This window comes from Falco cherrug, chromosome 7 (assembly GCF_023634085.1).
Source record: "Falco cherrug isolate bFalChe1 chromosome 7, bFalChe1.pri, whole genome shotgun sequence".
Classification (NCBI taxonomy): domain Eukaryota; kingdom Metazoa; phylum Chordata; class Aves; order Falconiformes; family Falconidae; genus Falco; species Falco cherrug.
In genome coordinates, this window is record NC_073703.1 from 52,874,131 (window position 1) to 52,893,429 (window position 19,299).

Sequence of the window (19,299 nt, forward strand, 5' to 3'; positions counted from 1 at the left end):
CCTTTTAAACTCCCATTTACCCCCTCCGCCAGAACAGGACCTAAGTTTGCAGATTCAGTTTGTGTGCTGACGTTTCCTGTGCCCTTGAGGGATGCAGCAGTAACATGTCCTTCCTAAGCCCAGGGAGCTGAGACTAGCTGGAGGGATGACTTTCTCCCCTTGTGTTCAGATGTGACAGTGGAATTTAGTTCATTCTACACCGGAGAAATCGGGCCTTGCTCTGACTTCTGGCCACTGCTTAAGAACCTTTCCTAGGGCATGACAAATCTTCCAAATGAAAATAAACAGTGCCTCAGGTGGCTGCTCCCCTGGCTGCCGTTACAGTAGGTGAAGGCTACGTGTCAGCTGTGTGACCACTCATTCCCCAGTGCAGCTTAATGCACATTCGAGAGAAAAAGAGGGAGGAAATCTCTTTCTCAAGGAAAAGAAAGTATTCCGGATGAATAAAAGTTAGCTCTGTTAATAGAGTCCTAGTCAGTATTATTCAGCTGGAAGGCCTGCAGCGATGAAGCCAGACCACAAAGTTGTAAGGAAAAGAGGGCTGAAAGGCAAAGAAGAAACAACATACCTTTGAGCTCTGGTGTGCGCAGCATGAGGCCTTGCCTCTGTATCAGAGATGAAGGTGGCTGGGATCACATTACAGAAGTATCAGAGTTATGCTTTAACCACCCTAATTTAGCGGTTTTAGCTTTTGCTACCACATTAGAATACATTGGCTTGATTTTCAAAGGTAGTAAGTTCCCACTGACTTTAGTGACAGCTGCAGCTCTAAAAATCAATTTAGGATAGTTTGCATATTGAGAAGAACTGAAGGAAAATAAAAGGCCTATTGTGTGGATACGAAGAGTTTAAACACTGCTGATGGGTGGTATATGAGTCCCTTCCCTTTTCAAATGAATTTCACTTCATGTTTTGTTTGGTTTTCCTGTTGATGATTCCTGCACCCTCCAGTGCTAAGCTGGTGGGATCCCACATACTTTTCCTGGCATGTGGTGTTTAAAATAAGAGACCTCAGCAATCGGATATCCTCAGCATTTCCAGCTATTGAACACAATCGTGAGTACTGTGATCCAGTTTCAGAGCAGAAAAGAAAAGATATATAGGAATACTCTCCCTGTGCTGGTACAAGGCAGACAAAAGAAAACTAAGCAAACAGGATGTTCTGCTCCTCTGTGAACTTCAGCAAACGGCCATGGCAGACAGGATACAGTCTACAGACTTGCAGCTGCAATGGATGTGCCTGGCTGCCCAGTACCTTGTCCTGGGTAATTCACTTGCAGCACAAAAACAGCATCAAGAAAGTAAAAGGTGTAATGTGCAGTTCCCACCCAACATACCTCAAGACTGAAGTCCTTCATCAAACACATGCAGCCTGAGGGAAGAATGTGATGTCTTCTATATGCTACTAAGCAAAAAAGTCTCATCCCTAAACTCACTCAAAACATCTTCACGCTGAGGTCTCCACAACAGCACACAGCACTCTGAGAAATCACTCCACTGCAAACTGCTTGATAGTACTCTTAATAGTCCCACAACATTTTCTAGAAATACCACTCTTCACATCTCTCCTTCTGCTTTTGGAGAGCGCACCTTCACAGGGCACTGGACTATATGGAAGATTGTTTCTGTAATGGAAAAGCTAAGAAGTTTAAATGAAAATGAGAATCAGTGGACAATAAAGTAAAATCTTTCCAACAACGACATCTCTTGTTGAACTGTTAATTGTAGCATCATCTGCCTGTGCTTCCTCTTCACCCATGCAGTCATGCGTGCACTGCCTTCCCTCAGTTGAGCCCTAAGGCAGACGCTCTAGGATTATTCAGGTGGCAAACCAAGGAACAGCTGGGGTTGGTACACCATGCTCTAACAAACCGTTGGCTAAAGTTGTTGCCTCTCTCATCTCTGTAGCCCTTGGTTAACTCAATTCGGCCCTGAAATTCAATGTCACAAATTTTTCAGGGGTCTTCACAGAACTGAATGTCAAAGAACCAGATTCTGGTTTCATTAGAACACACAGAATGAGAAGTGCTACAACAATCATTAACGCTATGTTAAAAGTTCAAATGAACATTACAGAAAATACAGTAACAACCCAAAGTTATTAAATTTAGGGAATGACTGTAACGAGGAAAACCTTTTGAAGCAAAAACCTGTTTGTTGGGAGGGTTTATCACATGTGTGTCTGTTTCTATGAAAGTGCTACATATTCCTGTTACATCTTATCAAGACAGATTTAAACTTATATGATAAGGTCATTTATGTTTGTGGTTAGTCCCGCTTTAAAGACAGGGCAAGTCTACACATCAGATGCAGAGATACCTGAGGTTGTTCTAGGTGTGTTAATTCTGGAATCATACAGAAAGTTTCAAAGAAAAACAGCACTGGGGCCAAAGCAGTGAGAACCCTATTTGCAAAGTGTTAATCCTCTGCTATTATGCTCCCACGCCCCACCCCCCACCCCAGCCCTAGGCAAAGTTTTCTCGTTTAGATGAAGTGCTATTCAAATGTGCTTATCTACATAGGATTGCATTCTGGAGACTTCCAGGTTTAGACTGTAGCTAACTCTTGGATCTCTGAACCACTCTCACCTACCCAGCACAAGGAACAATAAAGCATCCAGCATTTCTCTTTGGCAGCCTGGTTATATGCTCAGAGATTTTACAAGATCTTAACATGGAGAATATATAAAGGTCCTATAGCTAAATTGCGTGTGCTACAAAGGCTAAGCTCATTGTTAATTGTCGTCTTACAAGATAAAATGCCAATAGTGATGGCTTTACTAAACATGCTAGTGGTGAAGCCACAACAGACATAACCTTTGAGGATAGCAAAAGTCTACTTGTGCCTATGTGAGAAAGGGATAAATCACAGTGTGACTTAATTGTTGCCTTTCATAAGCTGCACACAAAAGCATGAGACTTTATTCTGTCTGAAAAACATGTTCTGGACAGACATTTTTTTGGTCCTACTCATGAATGTGTTCACTGAAGAACATTAAGTCCATTTTAGGTACACTTGACCTTATTCTCCAGATCTGCAACTTGAAAAATGTAATGTCACCTACATTAAATCCATGCAACTCCTAATAGAGTCCTGGTCTTCTATGACAACATTTAGTTCCCAGAATGATATACTGTCATAAATCACAGATACCACCTCAAATCAACAGACAACTTCACTCTTTATGTTAAAAGCCTTTTGGAAAAAAGGCCATTTGCTTTAGCACTGTGCTGAAAACACAGGGGAGAAGCCCACTTTGATCAGGAATTCATTACAGAGACTCTGGTAAGGAGAGGATTTCTCTGAAGTGAGACCATTTTGTCCCAGGAAGTCTATGCCAGCCTCAAAAAGAGGGAAATGTCTTTGCAAATACGGACTTTTACTCTTCAGCTCATTGTTTTAACAATACTAGATTAAAAAAAAATAGTTTTGATTCACACTTATGTAATGAGAACAGACTTGGCACACCGCCTGCACTAAGGTTTTTTCATACTACATTTAGTAAAACTTAAGAAAAAATAAATGCTGGCATTCAGTTGCAATCTACCAAAGCATTCATGGACATGTTTGGCTTTCAGTGCAAGAAAGCAGTACTGTATCTTTAGTGTCTCTACATATGCGTTCAGAAATAAGCAGGTAATTCAATACTTTGTGCAAAACTGGATTTATCCAGCATAATATACTCCCACAAGTTAAGCTCACAGCAAAAAGCGTGGCCAGAAACTTTACCAATCTGTTGCCTACTATACCACTAGAAAGATCATGTTTTCAGACAGAAGCATTTATTTTTATTGACATGACAGTTTATTTTGTTTCTACTGGATGTAAACCCAAGATGCCTCTAGTCTCCGTTCACAATTAAAATATTCTCCCTCTATCTCTCCTCATTACCATTTTTATTTGGTTTTGCATCTGTACTTTGTTTCTCTGGGCTCCTTTATTTGGCAGCCATGGAGTCTGATTACACCAGCAAGGCTTTGCCAACGCTGCTGCAGAGCAGTAGAGCAACTCCCACAAAACCACCTAGTGAGTACACCCTCACCCAAGCAAATACCATTCCTGGGTCAGGTTTAGTAACCCATTCCTCAAAATGCCATGAACTGGTTGGACAAAAGGACATTTTTGTTGATGTCAGCTGTGACTTTTCTGGCATGGGATGATGGGAGTCTTACTTTTTTCACATTCCTTACTCCCAGGATAGACCTAGCCTACAAACCAATCGTGCTTTTTTGCTCTCATTATTACAAACCTGTTAGAAATAGCATGAGGCTTTCAGTGTCCTGTGGGGAATACAGCAAAAACGGTTCCACCCCACAGAGATCCTAACAATGATCAGTTCATCTTTCCCCCTCCAACAGGGCTGGAAATCACCAGTGGCACTGCAAATCTGTTACCATCTCAATAGAAATGCACAACTTTATTCCCATTAATCTGTCTTCCATCCATTCACACATCAAGTACAACCCTGCTTCATTTTACAGATTATATCCATGTTGCTCCAGACAAAGCTCACTTTATAGTTACAGTTCTTCAATTGAATAAAAGCTTTTGATGTAGTAAATCATTGTCTCGCACTGTTCAAACTCACACAATACAATACAAATAATGCTGCCCTTTCTTTGAGAATTCCCTTTCTACCTCACTACTCATTTCTTTACAAAATAAAACGAGGCACTTTTCACTTGCTTCAGCCATATAAATTAGTTATAGCACTTCAGAGATAGTTTGCCATGCTGCACTACAAACCCAGGCCCTATATTATTTTGAGATCAAATAAGCCTCTTTTATTACATTAATGACAAATGAAATATAATGTACACAGGTTTCCCTAGATTTAGCTCTTCCTAGATCTCTTCCCTCTTAGTACAGTGAAACTTTAAGACATTCTCTTCTGAGGGCCACATATCTTTTGTTTCTACTTATCAGAAGTTACCTGCCTCAATAAGACATCACAGGTAAGGTAAGCGTGGTTGCGTGCACACAGACATGGGTGCAGTGGAAAAGAGGGCAGGAGAACTGGTGGATTGATCAGTTAACTGAGCATCCAGTTCTGCTGGCACAAAAATCAAACTCTTCTCTTTAGCAGCACAAGGTATACTGCCCTTTTCTTGGGTAGTGAGGGGAGCCAGTCAGCATGAGACAAAAGTTCTGAGGTTAAACCTGCAGCTAATTATAACTTTCTTCCAAAAGGAAGAATAAAACATAGCAGGATAAATCTTAATGTCAAGTACACTCATGCAAAACGGCAACCATTTAATAGCAACAGTGCTTTGTTTAGCACTGAAGGTCATGACAAGAACTGAGGTCAAAAGCTGAAGACAGGCAAATTCTAATCTGAAATACAGAACAAATATTTAGCATCAAGGTAGCTAAAACTTGAAAACACTGTCAAGCCAAACCAGGAACTCACATTTCTTGACGCCTTCGAATAAAAGTGAATGCCTTTCTAGAAGACATGATTCAGAGTAACGTAAGTTATCAAGTACTTGAAGAAAACATGTATGATATATGGGAGGTCAGTTTGGATGAACTGCTGATTCCACCCATCCTTAAACTCTATGAAATTGAAAATAAATCATTACTCAGAAACAAGTCCTAGCTCACTAGTATTACTTGCCTTATGTTTTCAGTGCTTCTGAGCTCTTTCAGTGAAGAGCAACATTAATCACTTGGTTAAAGCATTCAGCAAAAAGTCCCAACAGACTCCCCAGTTGGCAACCAGCCACCATGATCCCTGTCTTCTTTGCAGCACCATCCTCTTGGTGAGAGGATGTACTTAGATGAGGATGTACAGAGGTGAGATGTACTTAGGTGAGATGGAATGAAACTTACTTTCACAAACAGCTGAGCTACCAGTTGCTATTAGCTAGGCTCTGTTGCTAGCTCGTATTTATGCCCCAGAATGCTGCTGCTTCTAAAGCTAGACATTGAGAGTTGACCACAGAATACAGCTTAAAACTGACATCAGGTTATTTAGCCTATGTTCTTTTTGCATATGTGTGTGCATGGCTAAGTGGCATCTTCTAGTTCAGCTGACCTAATCCAGTATGTGCTACATTCAGCTTCAATGAAACTGCTAGGCAAGAACAGCCCAGAATCTGTTCTAATTGATACACCAGGGACAGAATTACCAGCTAATAATTTCCAATCCAAACCAGAAATTATATCAATGTCAATGAGAAAAATAATCTTGTGACTTGCACCTTCAATCAAGTAGTTCTGGACTTTTTTACTGTTGTTCATCTTTTTAACAGTATCACTTCATTCACTTTAACTACTATATTGAATGAGAGAAGCAAGAGCAAGTCCTTAAACAGAATACACAAACAGACAGTAAAACTCCCAGATTTTGCGGTGCTTAGATACAGGCTTCTGCCTCTCCGTTTAAGATCTCTACAAAACAGAGATCTGCTGTCAGACTGGATTTTGTACTCACAAGTCAGGTTTATCACAGAGTCCCACTGTACAGCATGGCAGTACATTACATGACATTGTATTGCAATGTAAAGGCAACTGAGGCTTTTTTTGGGTTTGCATTCTACCCCCTCCACAGCATGGAGCATGCTGAAGCAAAGAAAGGAGGAGACTGAAGACTGACTTCCCTTGCTAAATCTCTGACTGGCCAATCTTGCTTTCCAATCATCAAATTTCATTTCTCTAGTCTGCAAGTGGAAATAAAAGAGTAAGTGAATGGATTATTTTCATCCCTGAACAATTCAAGTTTATAAAAGCGGAGAATTTTCTCTGTGGCACCCTTGGGCCTTCCTTTGACAATAAAAGAGAAGCAGTTCTGCCTTCACTAGGGTCTCCTCCGAACACTTCTGTGCTTGCACTGAGGCCATGAGATGTAAAGATACCAGGGAAACAGAGCAGCGATTTACATTGACAAAGAGGATTTTGATACACTCCTCCAAATGGGGCAGCATTACCATCTTAATAGCCTTTTGCTCTCAGCCCTCTTCCTGAGGACGCTGGAGATTTTTTGCAAATGGAGAACAGTTCCGCTTCCCATTTTAACTGCAACAATAGCAGAAGGGCTCCTTAAACTGCATCAAATAGCAGCCTGTGAAATCCCTAACTAGCCACACTGCCTCTCCTGCCGTTTTATTATCCTCTGGCCCACAGAACAAAAGGGGGGGAGCTCCTCCTCATTTTTAACCTATTCCACACACCCTAATCCCTCAGAGGTGGCAATGGAAATTGCTTGTGGAACTGTTAAATCACACTTTCACTTGTCTTTCATTCCCCATTCACCCTTGCTAATCAAGGAGTTTCCAGCCACATTTTCCGATATCAATTTGTTTATGGCCTATTGGTTAACGGTCCTGGGATGGGACCCCCTGAGTAAAAAGAAAGAATCCTGGGCACTTTAGCCAGCTGCTGCTTCTCGCCAGTTCCCACACCCTCCACTTGTTCCCATCAGCCACCCTGAACGTGCTCACCTCCTGACACCAACTGAATTAAACAAAAAAGCTTGAATGGGAAAGCTGCTTTTGCAATCCGGCTGTGGGACAGATCCGACTTGTTAGTGCTATATGATGTCCCTCAAGCAGCAATGCAGGGACATTCCCTCACCGTCTGACCTACGGCCGGTTGCCTTACTGACATCTTCTTACCTTACATCCAGCTTCACTTTGGAAAGAAGCACCAGCTACAACTCTCATAAAAACTCTAGCCCCTCTTGCATGAGGCAGCCTGGTGCCACTTTCTGCATCTTATCCAAAACAGCCATTTCCAGGTGATTTGCTTGCTTCCTCTTTCCACAGAAATAATGATCACTGGAGTGTGGGATGAGAACATGCAATATTTACTTTGTACAACTCAGAAAGATGGCTTGCGTGTTAAGTGCTTACAAGTGTCTAAAAGTAGTCTGGGGCACATCACCAGGGGAAACATAATGGTGTAGTTAGAAAGTAAGAAAAGGCTTACACAAGGAAGAGCTTCAAGTTGCCTTCCAAAATATACTAAGAACGCCTGATATTGAAACAGCATTTACTTAGAGAAATTCAAACTGGTATCTCATCCATTTTTAGAAAAATTGTGAATAATGTTTTAAATGTGTACCCCAGAAACATAAGGATACAGGGAAAAAGGCAACTGTCATACTCATAATACAGTGCTATGCTTCTATCAGAGAGTCCTGCACCATCATCATTATGTGTTACCAGGCCCATTTGTTCCTTAAAGGTAGGTCCACTCCTTGGAAAGCTGTATTCCTGGCTCACAGAAAAGAACCTAAACAAATTAAGATTCTCTCTGAATAAATGCTTCCCATTTCTGAAATGGGAAATCTTTCCCAAAGTTTTACTACATTAGGGCCTAAGGACAGAGCAGGAAATTGTCTGCCTTTTTTTGTAATGACCAGAAACATCTCTGCAACTCAGAAGACATTCAAGATAGAGAAGTAGCTTGCCTTTTGCCCTATACTGAACTAAAATATGTCTAGACCAACTCTTGCAAGTCATCTGAGTTTAAACTAATAAAAATAGTTTCTAGTTTGTGTAGCCTTTTAAAAATTACTTTTACCAAATAAAGCAGATCAAATGCCCAAAATGCTATCAAGAATACACGGGGTATAATATTCAAAGGCTTAGGAAACAGCAGATGGAACCCCACGTTATCATTATGGAGCTGTATCAAATGGAAGAAAAAATGTATGATAAAACATTTTTGGTTTGTTTTTTATTTTTTTTCCTACATTGTGTATCATTAGAGATGTAAGTGTATTTAGTCATTAGTAAATGTAAGTATGTCGTTGGTCTGGTACAGCCTGTTTGAAGGTGAGAAATGGGCAATCGGAAGAGAATTGTTCACATACCTTAAAATGTTCATAGTGCTGTATGGGATCAGTGATTCTCAATCACTGGAACCTGTGAAATAGCTATACTCACTCGTCTTAATGCCATGGCTGCGTATCAGAGTGTACCTTTTGAACAAAAAGTGACAGGCACTAACTAGTTTTATTTAGTCTGATAAACTGATGCAGCGATCAGGAGCCAGGTGTGTATCAACAGACAGTAACTCAACCAAATTGATCTGTGAATGTCTGCCCAAAAGTAAGGACATTAAAGGAAGATTTGTTGGGATAAACGGGGAAAGAAAGGAAGAGCTGAAGTTCCCTTTTTGCTGTGGTCTGAAAGTACATGATTTAGGACATGGCCACAAGGAACCCTAGTTCCCTGCCATCATGGTAGTCATATCCAGCTTTTCAGTATACTACCTCATCTCCTAGAGAATCTGAGGATTATTTAAGACCATGGGGAATTAGCAATAAAATTATCACAAAAATAGAGAACAGATATTAATTTCCTGTATTTTTATTGTTGTCAAGCCATTTGCTAAAGAAGAACCATTTATTAGAGCAGGTTATTAATGATAGATGGGTATGCTTCTCCCGGAGAAACCTATCCCACAGGAGCAATGTTGCCAGAACCATTCTACTTTACCTTGAAGGAAAACAGGGAGCCTCGATTAATAATTTCAGAGCCCATTCTTAGATCCAGGGGAATATGAAAAAACTAATGTAGTACAATCCAAGACAAAACAGTGAACGCAGCAGAAGGACTGCCTTTGTTAACCAGACTGTTTAAATGTGTGGGTTTTTAATTAGGCACAAACAGCACCATTTTCAACAATAGTTGCTGTTACCTACATTCAGCCTGCTTAAAATACTAACTAAAAAGGCAAAGCAGTCAATGCTCTGGTCTTACCTTGCAGAACCAAGCCTGATTTCTCAATGTTGTAGAGAAAAGCGGAGAATGGAGCAACAGGGGATTTAGCAACCAGAAGCTGCAAAACAAACAAGTAATATATAAGTACTCATCTTCATAACATACTGATCAGAACTCAAATCCGTAGAATAATCCCACTGGACTTAACTTCCAGAAGTAGTAAAGCATATTGCACAAATAACAAGGTAGTTATTGTTCTAGCCCTGTCACTTCTAAGTAGAGGTCTTCTCATGCACATGTATAGATCCTGCTGCATTTTTAAAAGGAGCATAGGTCCTAAAAAAACACTGTCATGAAAGCAGCAAGTTTTGCTTGTCTTACTGGCATCCTATTAAGCTTAATCGTTCCTGCTGGTTCAGGCAGTTGCACTCAGATAGAGACAATTTTGAGCACAACTGCAACTGTCACTGTGTAACACAATTTTAATTGCCATTAGCCATTCCACACATACGCCCCCTCAGCTTCTCCAAGAACTCCACCCGTTGTCTTCCTCCAGCCCCTGGAAGCAGCGTGGTCCACCACCACACCAGGGATGGTAATGTGCCATGGAAGCACCCGGATGTCCTTTTTTGCAAAAGGAGTAGTGACTGAGTCAAGCTTTATTCAAGGGTCTTTTCCTTGGAGTATGAACATATGAACTGGAATTTCCTTGAGGTGTACAGCACATAAACACTAATCTAACGGTCCCCATGTGGGCCCTGCAGAAGATACTGACAGCAGAGACTGTGCTGCTGCTCTGCCTCCGGCACAGGGCTGCTGAACAGAGCTGAAACATGTTTCTCCGCTCATTTCTTCAACAGCTAGGGAAGGCTGGGAACTGGAAACCAGCCCTTTCAGTGGCAGCTGTGCATCCTGCAAGAGTCCTCCTGCCCTCCCGGCCCCTAAGGACTCGGTCTGGGCAGGTGGTGCCCCCTCAGCCCGTGCTGACCCTCTGCGGGGATCTGCTCCACGCAGAGCAGCACTGCAGGGCCCGAGCAGTAACTGCTCAGGACACGAAGCAGGGATGCCGGCTTCCTTTCCTTCAATGCACCGATTTCACCTCACCAGTCCGTGAGCCCTGCCTAGCAGCCTGCTGTGGAAACGTCACACACCTCGGCGCCTCAGTGTCCAAAACCCTGACAGATACTGCACCCTCTCAGCCCAAGACAGGCAGCCCCTCTGTCAGACACATCTAAATGCAGATTTCTTAGAACCACAGACAGTAGCAATCTTATATTTAGAGGTGTGGGGCACAACAGGTCCTGCCGATTTCAAATGGAGTAAAAAAACCCCATTATTTCCAAAGGTCATGCCCTAGTTCTGCCAAACATTCAAGCACTCTTTAAGGGTCACTGCATATGAATTTCGGTTGGCGGTGCCTAACGACCAGCAGGGAAACAGTGAGCAGGTTTTATAAAAGCCAAGAGAGACTACAGAAAAACGAGGAAGTTCACGCTCACCAAAACAGCTCACATTTCACTGAAAAGTCAGGACAGTATTGAATAGCTTCATCGATATACAGGACTGGGACATTGATTCCTAAGTTGAAGATTAACAATATCAAGCACTAGAATTTTGAGCTCTGCGGTGTCCTTATGTAACCAGATGACTTGGCAGCAAATTCTGCTGCAGAATAAAGGCTCGTGTGGCTTTCCTGTAGCACCTTAAATGCTAAAGGCGTCTGTTTAGTAGGTAGGTTTCATTTGTAGTTGTAAGTAGTCTGCAGGCAGGACCACGCTTAGATGGCTTGCAGCTTCTCCTCATCTGATTCTGATACAGGCTAAAGAAACAAAATCCTCATATCTGGTTCTTCAAACACAACCATTATGATGCACAGCTACCTGACATTTTTACGGTTTTTGGAATTTAAACCAAACGTAGTCTCCCTTCTTCTTCTTCAGACAGTAAAAGATTAAGACAGGCACATAAAGACCACAAATACAGCCGAAGAACATCAGACCAGTCCAAATGTCAATGTTTTCCTTTCACTCATACGAAGCTGGCAAAACCACCTCAGGATGCAATACAACCATTCTGAACTACTCCAAATAGGAAAACTGCTGTGGTAGCACTTTCCCCTCTTCCATGTTAATTACCATTCTCTCTGGAACTAACTTCTGGAGAAAGGAGGGGCACGTCACATCCCATGTCCGTGACACACCTTGACAAACCTGAATTCCCTTGCCCATAATTATCCCCAGAGCCAGCACTTCCCACAGATGTGGCAGAAGGGGGACTCTGCCAGGAGGAAGGCAGAGTAGCTCCTGGTGCTTCGCACACCCCCTCAGCTCTGAGAACATGAGCAAGAGGATGGGGTGGAAAAACTGCAAACGCTCAACTACAGTCTCCCACAACAGCTGGATGTTTAACTGGAAAGGCCCAAAGTAAAACAGTTATAAATCTGACATCTAAGGTCACATTTTTGGCATTCTGTGCAGTACTATGCACATAAAGGCTAACCTATATATGCTCTAGACACAGTTGTACGTGCAAATGGATAGACATTCAAACAGCCCTATGTACATTCTGTTACTGCATTTTTACACAGTTACAATATGTGCATAACTAAGTATAGCAATGAAAAAATATAATAAATCACACCCTTTCAGTAGCACATCATGTGGCTCCTCCGAAAAGCTGCTGCTGCACTGTTACATCTGAGGCTCAGAATTAGCTTCTCTTTTAGTGAAACAGGAACAGCTCAGAATATTTAAAGGTATTGCTTTAGTTTGAAAGTTTGCTTACTGATGTACTGGCTCTGGCTGAGCCCCACAGCAGCCCTCCCAGTGCTGTGCTTGTACTGGTAGCCAGAAGGGTGCTGCTAACACACCAGCGTTTGGCTGCTGCTGAGCAGCGCTCGCACAGCACCAAGGCTGGCTCTCCAACATCCCCCCATCACCAGCAGGCTGGGGGTGGGCAGGGTCTTGGGAGGGGACAGAGCCAGGACAGCTGACCCAAACAGACCAATGGGATATTCCATACCATATGTTGTCTGCTCAGATATAAAAGCTAAGAGAAAGGAGGAGGAAGGGGGTGGCATTCGTTATTTACAACACTTGTCTTCCAGAGCAACTGCTACACGTACTGAAGCCCTGCTTCCCGGGAAGTGGCCGAACATCGCCTGCTGATGGGAAGTAGAGCATAACATCTTTTGTTTCCCTTTGCTTCTGCATGTGCGACTTTTGCTATTGCTATTGCTTCATTAAACTGCCTTTATCTTGACCCACAAGTGGTTTTTTTCATCTTATTTTCTCCCCTTACCCTGTTCTGCTGAGGAGGCGAGTGACAGAGCGGCTTGGTGGGCACCTGGCATCCAGCCAAGGTCAATCCACCCCAAATGAGAAGTATAACCTTTGAAGTATGATTGCATATTTCACAACCAGATAAGAGTACACAGAATTCTTTTTTTATAACACCAAACTCTTTTAAAAAAAAGTACATACATATTTAGATTTGTGTTTCAACCAAAGAGAAAGAACTGTAAAAGGTCATTGCAAGCCATCCTTTGGTTGGAATAGCCAACACAGAGTAGTTTTTTATGTATACACAAGGAACTTGTAAAACATAGAAAGAAATAAATATCAAAAAAAGAAAATGATGTTTTGGAGGCCAAGAAGTGGAAGTATAAACCAGGGATCACCAAAATCAAGGTGAAGTTGACCCTGGAAAGATTATAACAATATCAAAAAGGAAATAAAAATTGGAATTATAATGAAATGACATTGGGATAATGATTAAATATATTCTAGATAAGAGTGAAAAAATAATTGTTTTCAACACACAGAATGATGCTGAATAAAAGGAAAAGGCAAATAATGGGAATTATCTATATCATATAGATACAGAAATAACAACTGAGTGGAAAGAAAACTCCAGGAGCCTAGCACGGTCAGTAGAAAATAGATATTCTCTTTCATTAAAACACTGTAAGAATTCAGCATGTGAATTTAGGTCTGATAGCTAGTGTTTGTCATACATCTGTGAAATTGAAGATGATGCAATGTAACTGAGAAGTAGCAAACATAGTCCTCAAAGGGAAGAGAAAGAAGTAAACTGGTGAGTTGAGGCCTGTAATCTGATTTCAGTATCACACAGGACTTTAGAAGAAATTTTGAAGGGAAGAGTAACTAAAGACTTGGAAAATGGGATAAAACAAAACATGGATGTCATACCAGACATAGCTGACACCATCTTTTGAATTTATTAGAAATCTGAAATACATTTGACCTCATCTATTTGGATCTCTGTAAAGCTTTTAACAGTGCTAAATTGGGAACTGATAACAAAACAAGGATAAGCACAGAAGCTGTACAACAAAAGGGGAAACGGTCAGTTATTGAAAAGAAAACACTTCCCAGCTATATTAGTACCTCACAAGATTACTGACCCACAGGGTTATGTAGCCAGGCCAACGGCAGACCCAATTGTACAGTGCATCACTACATACATCTGGAAAAACCAGGGATACACTGATGTGTACAAGCCACTAGCAAGCTTTAATCTGGAATACCATGTTCTGTACAGGTCACTCATGAACTCAAACTGCAAGAGACGGGCTGTATGCTAGTGAGGAGAATGGAGTGCTCATCTGAGAGGCCGCTAGAGAAAATTAACTCAATAAAGCTGGCAAAAAGGAAGGCTGACTGTTGTCTATGTATGTAGGTGAATGGGGAGAGGGGAAATAAAGAGAATGGAGCCGGAAGGAAGAGAAGAGCTTCTCCAACTGACAACACTGGCACAAGAACAAACATGCAGCCATGAAGGCATTTTGGCTGGAAATTGTAAAGTTTATAACCATCAGTAAACTGAGATTGTGGAAAAGCCTTCAACTTAAACAGGCACGGCTGAAAAAACCCAAATCTTTGCTTTTAGGATTCAGATTAAAATATTTATGAAAGGGATACAAAGCAGTGTCTGGGATGTACTCCATGACCTAAGAAGTCTCTTCAAGTCCTGTGGGCTTCCTGAGAAACATCAAAGCCCTGCCAACTCATCTTTCATGCTGACAGAACTGACAGAGTTGGAACAATACATACTAACAATGTCCCTTGAAGGTCCATATGCAACTAAGGATCTTTGTGGTCAATAAACCAATAAAAAGTTGCTGGGTTTCAAATACAGAATTTATAATTTAAAGTCTTCTCATCTCTGTCTTCTGGTGAGCATCTGCTCCTCTCCCTATGATTCCAAGAAGCCACCTGAGGATGTGGAGAACACAAGGGGTCTTCCAGGATAACTCAGAAGCAGACAGTTCAGGCAGAACAGGCATTTCTAAAACACACATATATTTCAATAAATGTCTTGTTCAAATTCTATGCCAGTCCTGGCCAAAAACTGGAGAGAGTACAGAAAGGTTTATTTTTATCTGAACCTGGATCTGAAACAGAATTCTTTATTAACAAGCTGAAACAGAAACCTCTTTCCACAATCTCAATTTCCCAAACTTAAGATTAAGAACCTAAATTTTCAGCCCAACATAAAAAATTTCCTTGGTTCCTCTTTCGCTTCAGGAAAAGAAAGGAAAATACAACTCTATTTATGTTCTTGATGTATGTAAAGAAATCTATTGCTTTGTTTCCTTACCAGATAAGTGAAAGACACACCTTTTATGATGAGCACTATTTAATCAAGGAATCAAAGATGAGATCTGGGCCCCATCAGAATTTTTTTCCTATTGGCACTTCAGTACAGTCAAAGTTGCACCAAAAGGGGTACACATTTTGAGATTAGTAAATAGCAATAGTAAGTAATAGTCTAAAGATGTTAACAGGCATTTAGATTACGAAAATGACTTTTTAAATGGTGAAATGAATAGAAAATAGACATAGAAAACTGATGAAAGAGTACTGAGTCTTTCTAATTTATCCTATCCATGGTGCTTCTGGAATCTTCATGTGCTATCCATGAGCTTCTGGAATGGACTATAAAATCCAGATGCAGCTATTCTTACTCTTCTGTCGTACTAAATTATGCATGAGAAAGATGGATGAAAGAAGTAAAAATCAAAACTATTTTAAGTTTTTCAAAATCTTAACTTTACAAAATGGTCAAATCTTAAGTTTCCTTTCTTTTCTTTCTAGCATCACATTTCCCTGTCAGGAGGTTTGTAATAACTATTTATTATTTGAACACAATGTAGAATAAACATAAAACAACTGAAAAATTATTTCTACCATGAGGCACATTAAGAACACAAAAGTACTATGGAAGAGGAAATACATCACCTTGATGAAAAGTGAATAGAAACTGGATAGATGCCATTAGATTAGATAAAGGAAGATAAATGGGAGACAGGCAGAACAGTCGAGAAACAAAAGGCTTAGTGAGCACTGATGATGACAGCAGAAAAACTGAACATTAAAGTTTGTTTTTTTTAAGTAGGGAAAGCATTTTTATCAATACAGTTTATTGTTTATAAGCTTTATGGAAGAGGTGAATCGCAGAAATTCATTGCAGAAGCCCAGCAGAAAATACTTATTATTGGGGCAACATCCCCCATAAACAGCAAGGAAAGTGATGAATTGGAAAATGTATTGGATGGACTTGCAGCAGTAGTCTGATAACCAGAAATCACGTCCTGCCAAAAAAAATAAAGAAGGGGACAGTCTTATATCAAACTAGTTATCAAAATGCCAGGATGATAAACTCCTAAATAGTGAAATAATAAGATGATTTTGACTGAGCTATAAGCTCTCTCATGGTAAAAAAAGATATGATTGCATAATGGCAAATTAATTATTTTAACAAAAGAAATGGACTAAGATGTTTCAATGAAATATTTGAGAAAATCAGCTGTATTAACATTTAATACATTATTTCTGTTTAGACCTGAAAGACATCCAGTTTCTTCTCCATTTTTTTACTGAGACTGTTACAAGAAACCGGTTCTTAGCAATGACTGAGGAACATGAGCGAAACCATTTGAAGCCTCTTTTAGTATGTCAGTTTCTCCTTATTAGTGAACAGTCTTCTCTTTTATTCTCTTTTTATTAAAGCCCTGGAGGGAAGAGGAGCCCAAGAAAGCTGGTTAATATCCAAGGGTCACCTCCTTCAAGCTCAGGAGTGATGCGTCCCAAAAAAGAAGTCAGGCAAAAATGCCACGAGGCCTGCATGGATGAACAAGGAGCTCCTGGGCAAACTCATACACAAAAAAAGAAGCCTACAGAGGGTGGAAGCAAGGACAGGTAGCCCGGGAGGAATACAGAGAAACTGTCAGAGCAGCTAGAGATCAGATTAGAAATGCTAAAGCCCCGATAGAATTAAATCTGATTAGGGACATCAAGGGCAACACAAAAAGCTTCTATAGGTACATCAGTGATAAAAGGAAGACTAGGGAAAACATGGAACCCCCTCCAGAAGGATACGGGAGACTTGGTTACCAGGGACATGGAGAAGGTTGAGGTACTCAATGACTTTTTTCCCCTCAGTCTTCACCTTCACTTCATCTTCTCAGGTTCGAGAACATCTAAGGAATCTAAAGGTGCACAAGTCCATGAAACCCAATGAGATTCATCCATGGGTCCTGAGGACACTGGCAGATGAAATGGCTAAGCTGCTATCCATTGTATTTGAGATGTCGTGGCAGTCCAGTTAGAGTTCTCACTGACTGGAAAAGGGGAAACATAACCCCCATTTTTAAAAAAAGGAAATAAGGAGGTCCCAGGAAACTACAAGATTGTCATTCTCACCTTTAAGCTCAGAAAGATCATGGAGCAGATCCTCTGGGAAATTATGCTGAGGCACATGGAAAATAAGGAGGATATTGGTGACAGACACCATGGCTTCACTAGCGTGAATCATGCCTGACAAATCTGGTGGCCTTCAACAATGGGGTTACAGCACTGGTGGATAAGGGAAGAGCAACCAACGTCATCTACCTGGACTTGTGCAAAAGCATTTGACATTGTCCCACACAACACCCTTGTCCCTAAACTGGAGAGACATGGATTTTATGAATGGACAACTCACTGGATAAGAAATTGGCTGGATGGTTGCACTCAAACAGATCATTGCGGTCAGTGGCTCAATGTCCCAGTGGAGGCCAGTGACGAGTGGCACTCCGCAGGTGTTAGTAGTGGGTGGGACCAGCACTGTTTAATATTTTTGTTGGTAACATGGACAGTGGAATTGAGTGCACCTTCAGCAAATTTGCTGTGTGGTGCAGTCAACATGCTGGAAGGAAGGGATGCCATCCAGAGGGACCTCAACAGGCTTGACAGTTGGGCCTGTGCAAACCTCATGAAGTTCAACAAGGCCAAGTGCAAGGTTCTACACGTGGGTCAGGGCAATCCCAAGCACAAATACAGGCTGGACAAAGAATGGGCTGAGAGCAGCCCTGATGAGAAAGACTTGGGGGTGTTGGTAGACAAGAAGCTCAACATGTCCTGGCAATGTGCGCTTGCAGCCCAGAAAGCCAACAGTATCCTGGGCTGCATCAAAAGAGGCGTGACCAGCAGGTCAAGGGAGGTGATTCTCTCCCTCTGCTTGGCTCTTGTGAGACCCTGTCTGGAGTACTGTGTCCAGCTCTGGGGCCCCGAACATAAAAAGGACACGGACCTGTTGCTGCAAGTCCAGAGGAGGGCCACAAAGATGATCAGAGGGCTGGAGCACCTCTCCTGTGTGCTGAGAGAGTTGGGGTAGTTGAGCCTGGAGAAGAGAAGGCTCTGGGGAGACCTTGGAGCAGCCACCTGGTACCTAAAGAGGGCCTACAAGAAAGCTGGGGAGGGACTTTCAAAAGGGCCTGTAGTGATAGGATAGGGGGGAATGGCTTTAAGATGAAAGAGGGAAGATTTAGATCAGATATAAGGAAGAAAGTCTTCTCTGCCAGAGTGGTGAGGCACTGGAACAGGCTGCCCAGAGAAGCTGTGGATGCCCCATCCCTGGAAGTGTTCAAGGCCAGGCTGGATGGGGCTTTGAGCAACCTGGTCTAGAGGAGGATGTTCCTGCCCACGGCAGGGCCGTTGGAATTAGATCTTTAAGGTCCCTTCCAAACCAAACCATTCCATGATTCGATGATTCTATTTTGTTCTGTGTTAAACTTTTCCTTAGATTTCCTTTTCTGCTAGATTTACCTTATTTTTCATACTGACAAAACGCACATACGTGCACTAAGGACCGAATGAATAACAAAACCACATTTACAGCCAACACATATTTTAGAATTCAGACGCACTGACCAAATACGTGAGATCTGTGAAAGCAGTCTGGCACTCGCTATGCTTTCTGACCTTACTGAAACGACACTAGCTTGCTGGGATTTTTGGCTAATTCACATTGTTTTCCTATTGCAGTATACAATCATTGTTAATAGTTCATTTCAGGAGAACTCTTCAGTGACACCATATTTACTTGGAAGGACATGGCTGAGAATTAAAAAGGAAACCTACACCACTGACAGTGTCATTCAACAGGGAAAAGACTATCTCTCAAGGTTCAGTTAGACTCATGTACTAATAAGATCAGTGCTAAGCTAAACAAATCTTTCCCCTAATTGTGCCAAATTGTTTGAGTGGACAATCTTCATGCCAGAATTTCCCTTCTTATTGTAGATTAGAAGGGTTGTTTTTTCAGCTGCAACAGAGCCCAGGAA

General features: G+C 41.5%; 1 protein-coding gene across 9 annotated transcripts in view; it reads right to left on the reverse strand.

Annotated features, from left to right (window-relative positions):
* RAD51B (RAD51 paralog B) overlaps nt 1–19,299 on the reverse strand; it is a 428,481-nt gene that overhangs the window by 150,849 nt on the left and 258,333 nt on the right. For 8 of the 9 annotated variants that reach the window (XR_008733375.1, XR_008733374.1, XR_008733376.1 and 5 more), the window contains one exon: nt 9,711–9,789. Coding sequence is in view for 5 of the 9 variants with exons in the window: in XM_055717384.1 (XP_055573359.1) it covers nt 9,711–9,789 (79 nt within the window). In the remaining 4 variants the exon portion in view is untranslated. Of the gene's footprint in view, nt 1–9,710; nt 9,790–16,116; nt 16,288–19,299 lie in introns of those variants that run through there. The other variant, XM_055717385.1, reaches the window with a different exon arrangement.